At 37.6% G+C, this 7,976-nt stretch overlaps 1 protein-coding gene across 1 annotated transcript; it reads left to right on the top strand.

The window, feature by feature from the left end:
* The first annotated feature begins 4,245 nt into the window (after nt 1–4,245).
* LOC131251292 (aquaporin TIP1-1-like) lies at nt 4,246–6,040 on the top strand. Its single transcript, XM_058251918.1, has 3 exons — nt 4,246–4,450; nt 4,620–4,870; nt 5,427–6,040. Exons 1-3 carry the CDS (start codon nt 4,318–4,320, stop codon nt 5,799–5,801), a joined length of 759 nt encoding a protein of 252 aa, XP_058107901.1. The 5' UTR covers nt 4,246–4,317; the 3' UTR covers nt 5,802–6,040.
* Nucleotides 6,041–7,976: the final 1,936 nt, after the last annotated feature.

The raw sequence follows: 7,976 nt of genomic DNA, 5'->3' as shown, positions 1-7,976 counted from the left end.
TGGAACAGATACTGGGGTGGGAATAGGCAAGTGGTGGTTAGAAAAATAGATGAGAAATAGGATTGCTAATGAGGGAATGAAAAGAAGTTTGAGCGTTCAGACAAGTCCATACAAAAATTGATACATACTCCAAGCTATTTGTATGAGTTTTCAGTCTGAAACTCACCTTGCAAGACGTATAGAAAGAAACAAAGTATGACATAACAACATCATTTGCAATAAACACCAACAGTGAAAATGTATGCTTAAATTTATAATACAAAGGACAAATGTTAAATAATACATGAGGGTATTTTCCATTATGCATGCAAACATATCAAGATCCCTAAAGGCAAGCCTATAATTATAAAGTGCTGTCAATATCCAATTCTCAATGATTTTCCACAGGATAACAGGGATCACTAACTATTCAATTAATTGAAAGCTCTATGCACCCAGACCTACAGTTAAAGAGCAGAATATTGCAAAAAAAAAAAAAAGAAGGAATTCTGAAAGAAATATGGAAAAAAACATGGAATATGATATAAACTTGGTATTTCAATCCCCTAATTTGACTGATCGTCTTGTTTTATTTAAATCAGCATTTGGATTTCCATACTGAAGGCTGGATAAATTGAGTCAACTAGATGAAATTCCAAATTGACTGGTAGGTTTCTAAGCATTGAACTTAAATTACAAAGAAAGACTAATTTTGGCCATAATCAAAATGGAAACCCCAAATAAATGGTTGTTATCTAAATTACCGAAAATGTTCGATTTTGGCCATAATCAAAATGGAAACCCCAAATAAATGGTTGTTATCTAAATTACCGAAAATGTTTAGTTGAAATTTCTTGGACTTTCCAATTCAATCATTGTCATGGGGGGTGCATCAGTGACAAAAGCGCAAGACGGAAAAGGGGAAAAAGGTTGGCGCACTATGAAACTACAAAATCATGATAATATCAATCACTATTTTTTTAGAAATATAAGATATTTGCATTATCCATGCCCATGATCAATTGGGACTAGATTTTATCCAGAATTTCTAACCTGAGCAGAACATTCTAGTGACATAAGCTGTTGTTTCAATGACATCCACTGCATTGTGAATGGCCCTACCAACAGCTTTGGAAATGTGATACGGAGGGGAAAATATTGTCCCCAATGCACATTCTGCAGTTCTTAGCTGATGAAATAGGATCTTAGGATATATATATATATATATATATATATATATATATATATATATATATATATATATATATATATATATATATATTGTGCATTTTTAACCATCAAATACATGTCCACAAATCAGATCAGCAGATAATCAAATAAGTATGATAATTGGTTCATGATACACCTAAAACATGTATCCAATTTCTAAGTTTTTTTTTTTCAAAGTCCCTGCATATCATCCCTCGTGCTCTACTAGAGTATCAAAGTTTTTTCTCATTGCTATCATACAACATTAACCAAGATGATTTCATTAAGTTACACACGACACATCATACATATTTTTCGATGCCTGCCATTGCATATCATTTCAAGGTCATTCGGAATGAATTCCAATAACAAGGTTTCAAAACATAAGCATATTCTTCATGGTAGATGCCAATTCCTCATACTAGGATAAGTATCAAAGACGGTATTATACAATGCTTAGGCTGAGAGTTCTGACAATAAGCTCGGGTTTTCAGCTCCTACAGGGGAGCCCCTATTTCAGTGACCCAAACCATTAACAATGACATTGCAAAATGCACTACTAAGCAACTGTCACAGTATTTATGGAACAATGACATTGCAAAACCACATCACAATTCAAAATCACTATCAAAGCTCAAGCACCCAAGATCAGAATAGTTACCAAAACCAGGATCAGAGTAGGAAATACAATACATTCAACAGCAGCAAAAGATTGGAAACAGCAACCCGGAATGCATTTCTACCTTGTTTTAAGAATTCACATGTTTTACCAAATATACAGTGAAAAACATTCCTCATAATTGAGGGGAAAAACAATGCGATTCAACAATTACTCAAAAAATGACAGCAATGCAATAATGAAAGTTCCTCAGAAAAAATAAATCGAAACGCAACATCACAAAAACAAAATCCTAAAAAATAAAAAGGCAAATAAACTATGATTTCCCAATCAGCTGAAGAAAAAGAAAAACGCAGTAAGTATAACCATTTCCTTAAGAAGAGGTTTCGGAAAGAAAGCAAAAAATTGAAATAAATAAGCAATACTCAGATTATGTTTATTTTCCAGAAAGCCATTGCAACTTCAACCAAATGAAGGAAAAAAATAAAAATCCATGAAAATTCAAAGGTTTTTAACTGCAATTTCCAGATCTTATAAAAAAGGCAATTGTTAGAAGAATTTCCATAATAACAAAAGCAATAATCAACAACAATAAAATCTAAAAAAAAAAAATCAAGAAAAAAAATAAAAATTAGGAAAAACTTGTGAAAATTTGTTTATTCTCCAGAAATGTGCAGCTAGTTCCATCAAGAAAAAAAATCAAAATCTTCTAATCAAATGAAAAAAAAAAAAACAGTAATTTGAAAGATTCTGCTCATCCTCCTACTTATTCATGTCAAATCTACACCAGAGCACATCAGGATCCAATCAAAACCCTAACATTTCCTAAAAAGCTAATGAAATCAAGCAATTTTCAAAGAACTGATAAATCGAAGGGATCTACTTTAAGAGATCGAAACAAATCGTGATTTGAAAGTGTATTCTAGTACAATTAGCTTGTTTTTCACATCGATTCATGAGAATGAAGAGATTGATGGAATCAACTCACTCAGAGGCTGACATCTTAGGAAAACCCAACGGTAAACTGGAGTGGAGAGACCGTAGCCGTCGAATCGGCTTTCAGCACACACGAGATCACCAATCAACAGCATGAATTTGAGATTAATAAGTACCAATGCCAGGATTGCAGCGCTCCTGAAACCTTCTCTCCTTCCTTCTCCCTCCCTCTCTCTCTCTCTCTCTCTCGGAATCTTCTGCTTCTCATTTAACTCTCATTGAGACAGAAGGGGTTAAAAAACTAACCGTGGTTCAAAAACTAAGTTTAAGCTTCAGTGAATACTAATTACAAACGCGTCATTTTCAAGCGCCGAAATGAAACGCACTACACATGCCAACATAAAAAACTTGTGTGGGATCAAAGACGTTCACATGGTGAAACATACTGCTTAAATTCTTATTTATATTCATCAGATTGAAATAACGTATTCAAAAAATGATTAGTTTACAAATATGGTTACAAATAAAAGGTAGACTTTTCGCCTCGGTTCCTATGCAACTAAGGCTAAAAGGTAGACTTTTCGCCTCGGTTCCTATGCAATTGAGGCTAAAAGGTAGACTTAATTGAAGCTAAAAGATAGACTTTTGGCCTCGGTTTCTATGCAACTGAGGCTAAAAATTAGACTTTTCGCCTTGGTTCCTATGCAACTGAGGCTAAAAAATAGACTTTTCGCCTTGGTTCCTATGCAACTAAGGCTAAAAGGTAGACTTTTAACCTCGGTTTCTATGTAACTGAGGCTAAAAGGTAGACCTTTCGCCTTGATTCTTATGCAACTGAGGCTAAAAAATAGACTTTTCACCTCGGTTCCTATGCAACTGAGGCTAGGTTCCTATGAAACTGAGGCTAAAAGGTAGACTTTTCGCCTCGGTTTCTAAGCAATTGATGCTAAAAGATAGACTTTTTGCCTCGGTTCTTATACAACTGAGGCTAAAAAGTAGACTTTTCGCCTCGGTTCACATGCAACTGAGGCTAAAAAATAGACTTTTCGCCTTGGTTCCTATGCAATTGAGGCTAAAGGTAGACTTCTCGTCTCGGTTCCTATGCAACTGAGGCTAAAAAATAGACTTTTCGCCTCGGTTCCTATGCAAATGAGGCTAAAAAATTGTGGCTAAAGGCCTTATAGTGTTGGTTCTTATAGGAGCGATAAAAACAGGATATAAGCATTAGAGTTCGAATTGCCTGAGAAGCCCTCTCCCTGGAGACAACCGTGGGAAAAGAAGTGGGAGAGAATAGAAGGAGAGAGTGTTAAAGTAAAAAGAGAGAAGTTAAAATATGATAAGAGAATTAAAATAAAAGGAGCAAGGCTTGTTTCTTTCTTTCTTGTGTCACTTCTTTTGGTAATTTAATTAACCACGGATGTCACGGGTGTGCAGGGGCGACAGGGAACTGCCTATTGTCGGTTTCCAAAGCCCCACTTCCCCGTATGTATCAGTACCAGGGAGCGGGCTAGATGAGCTTTGGAAATGCCGTGAGAAGAAGAGGGATAACTCACGAGAAGTGTTAGAGAAGAAAAATGCCCATATCTCGGATTGCAGTGGGAAGGCCAGAAGAGGCGACACACCCTGATGCTCTCAAGGCTGGGCTTGCTGAATTCATAAGCACTCTCATCTTTGTATTCGCTGGACAAGGCTCCGGCATGGCTTTCAGTAAGTGAACTGAGATTATCTAAAACAGTAGATTACTGGTAGGCAGAAGCTTAGCAGAATTAGTTAGATCTCTTCAGATCTCACCATTTTTCAAAAGAACCATTATTAGTGATGGTGAGAGAAACTTTGAGCTTTGTCGACTGTAAACCATGATGGTTTGTGGTTGCAGGTAAGCTAACAAGCAACGGATCGACTACCCCAGCTGGGCTTGTGGCTGCATCTTTGGCACATGCTTTTGGGCTTTTCGTGGCTGTGTCTGTTGGTGCCAACATATCAGGTGGCCATGTCAACCCTGCAGTGACATTTGGGGCCTTTGTTGGAGGGAATATCTCTTTCTTCAGAGGCATTCTTTACTGGATTGCCCAGTTACTAGGCTCAACCGTTGCTTGTTTGTTCCTCGAGTTCTCTACTCATGGCATGGTTTGTTTCTTTCTTCTAACAATGCGCAATGGAACCTGATTTGGTGATAGCTATTCATTTTTTATTTTTTTAATTTTTGGTTTTAGAAGATGGACGGTACAACTGCAGCTTTATTGATTAATCAAAATGTGCCAAATGCAGGGAAAGGGACGTCACAACCTGACATCCAAAGAAAACCAGAAGTAATAATACTAAAATTAAAATTAATAATAACAGAAGCGATAAGGATTGAAATCCTGTGTAGTGACTTGCTCCTCATAACCATCTGGTTAATGGCCATCATATGAATAGTTAATAAGAAAATAGCCAGAAAATCAGAAAGTTAATATCATCCATTTTGGTGCAATTTTTTGTTTATGCTCCGTCATTGACGGGTAACAGATTTGGAAATTTTGTATTGCCATACAACTATGACATGTGTGCAGTTGAAGAGTCTGCATCATTTTTATAATTCTGACGACAGTTCTAACCCTAGCCCTATATGTATGACTTGTAACTCTTGTCATTATTATTATTATTATCTAATTGATCTACTTAGTTAATTTTCTTTTCCCAGACAACGACGGCCTTCTCCTTGTCAACAGACGTGACGGTCTGGGATGCATTTGTACTAGAGATTGTGATGACCTTTGGATTAGTGTACACGGTGTACGCAACGGCAATCGACCCCAAGAAAGGCAGCCTTGGGACCATTGCGCCCATTGCAATCGGCTTCATTGCGGGGGCCAACATCCTTGCTGGTGGGGCCTTTGATGGTGCATCCATGAACCCAGCAGTATCCTTCGGCCCAGCACTCGTGAGCTGGAACTGGGTTAACCACTGGGTGTATTGGGCCGGACCCTTGATTGGTGGTGGCCTTGCAGGACTCATCTATGAGTTCTTCTTCATTAGCAACTCTCACGAGCCCTTGCCATCATCCACGGACTACTAAAATAAAGCCAAGAATGAACACACGGTATAGAAGCAACAAGGGGACGGGCATCTTCTCCCTTTCTTTCACTAAATTTGGGGTGAGTTCTTTTCTTTCATTTTCTGTTTTCGGATATGTTTTTGTTGTTTCCATGGGATGAGTTGCTTGTATTGGTGGCCAGCCCAAGTGGGTTCGGTGGCGTGATTTATTGTTTCCTATAATTGTTATGCGAACTACCTTATGAATGTCCTTTTCTTTTACTTCGACTCTGCTCTCATCCACGTATTCTTTATCTTACTGGAATCATCAGCTTTTTCTATTTTTAAGAATAAGTTTTATACTCTGGCAGAGTTTGAATATGATACGCAAACTGTTAGAAATTACTTGGGTGTTGTGTGATGGACAATAAAACCAGTCATAAATTGCTTGCAAATTGTATTCGAGCACAGAGATAATCGTGACTAGTCCAAATTTAGATGCAAGGATGTGTAGCCACCCCAGCCTACTGCAGAATGACCGACGTATTAGAATTAGACAGATTGCATAAAAAATTAAGGAACCTAGTGTTGTATTTGATGTCTTAAATCTAAGTAAGATACAGGGCCAGTTGATGCTATCGACAAACTGTTTGATGTCACATTTGATGGCATCGAATAGTGATTGATCCCATCGAGATTTTCCGGATTTTCTCCAATTGGTCGTTGGTCTAACCGGGCATCTTTTTTATACCATCGGTATGTGTTTGATGACATCGATGGTTTGTTCGATGCCATCGAACAAGGCTCGATGCAATTGGAGAAAAGTGAATTTTCTAGTTTTCTCTCTAGACAGTTTGGGTGTTAGCTCGATGCCATCGACATGGCTTCGATGCCATTGAACTATTCGGTGCATATTTATGTGGAGTTGTGATTTTATGGGATTTGTTTCCGATTTTTCTTGAGATCCTTCTATAGGCTATATATATATATGGGCGTAAACAGGATTGGGAGGTACTACTAGGGTTCCTAATTCGTCCAAGGGTTTCAAAAGGTGTTGCATGGGTGAGATTTCGATGTTGTTCGAATCGGGTAAGCTCCCTCTCTCTTTGTAATTTCTGCTTTCATAGTGATCATCTATTGCTTTGTGCCGTGGTTTTATCCCACAAGGGTTTTTCCACATTAAATCGTTGTGTTCTTATTGTGTTCGGTTTGTGCGCTTGGTTTACTCTTCTTGATTCTACTCTAAGTGCTTCCGCATTCCCCCAACAAGTGGTATCAAAGCTAACATTGGGGCGCATACTTGAATCTGAAAGGAGAAGTATCAATGGCTAGAAATCCAAAGTATGACATTGATAAGTGCTCAGGCAAAATTAACTTTAAGTTATGGAAGATTAAGATGATTAGTCTATTAACCTAGCAAGGGATAAATGAGGCTCTTGAGGAGGAACGTGAGTCAATGAATAATGATGATTGGAAGATTCTGGATAAGAAAGTTAAATCCTGAACCCGATTGCATAAAACATATGAGGTTCTCTACAACGTCATGAGGGAGAAAACTGCAGTAGAGTTGTGGTTGAAATTAAAGTACATTTATACTAAAAAGTCCCTGAAAAATCGCCTACACTTGAATTGTAATTGTTCAACTTCAACATGACAGAAGGAGGAGTTATGGAGGCCCACGTCAGTAATTTTAACAAATTGATTTGCAAGATGCTAGACATAGAAGAAGTGGTCCGAGATAAAGATCAGGCATGTATTTTGTTGAATTCTCTATTAGCATTGTATGAGTCTTTTAGGGACTCTTTTTACAATGGTAATATGTCCTTGAGTGTAGATACCGTTATCTCAATCCTTCAAGGAAAGGCCATGAGAAAGAAAAATGGTAGCATGGGGGCTTCTTTTGATGCATTGCTTATGAGAGGTAAGAATACTAAGCAAGATACAGGATATTCTCAGTCGAGATCCAAATCTAAATGCAAGGGCAATGGCAAGTTAAAGTGTTGGAACTGTGGGATGGCTGGACACATGAAAAATGATTGTACAAATCCTAATGCAAAGAAAGAAAACTCATAATCTTCTTCCATGGAGGCCAACATTGTTACATATGATGAAAAGACAAGTAGAGGTGATGTGTTATCAGTGTCTATGATCGGATACTTGTACGATGATTGTTGAGATGAGTAGATCCTTGACATAAGGCCTTCACATCACATGATTC

The sequence above is a fragment of the Magnolia sinica genome, chromosome 7, assembly GCF_029962835.1.
Source record: "Magnolia sinica isolate HGM2019 chromosome 7, MsV1, whole genome shotgun sequence".
Lineage (NCBI taxonomy): Eukaryota > Viridiplantae > Streptophyta > Magnoliopsida > Magnoliales > Magnoliaceae > Magnolia > Magnolia sinica.
Note: the sequence above shows the minus strand (reverse complement) of the source record. Positions and strands in the feature narration are given on the sequence as shown.

Coding starts and splice junctions, on each gene's coding strand:
- LOC131251292 (XM_058251918.1), top strand. CDS start 4,318: ATGCCCATATCTCGGATTGCAGTGGGAAGGCCAGAAGAGGCGACACAC. Junction 4,451..4,619: donor AGGCTCCGGCATGGCTTTCA/GTAAGTGAACTG, acceptor TTGTGGTTGCAG/GTAAGCTAACAAGCAACGGA. Junction 4,871..5,426: donor AGTTCTCTACTCATGGCATG/GTTTGTTTCTTT, acceptor TTCTTTTCCCAG/ACAACGACGGCCTTCTCCTT.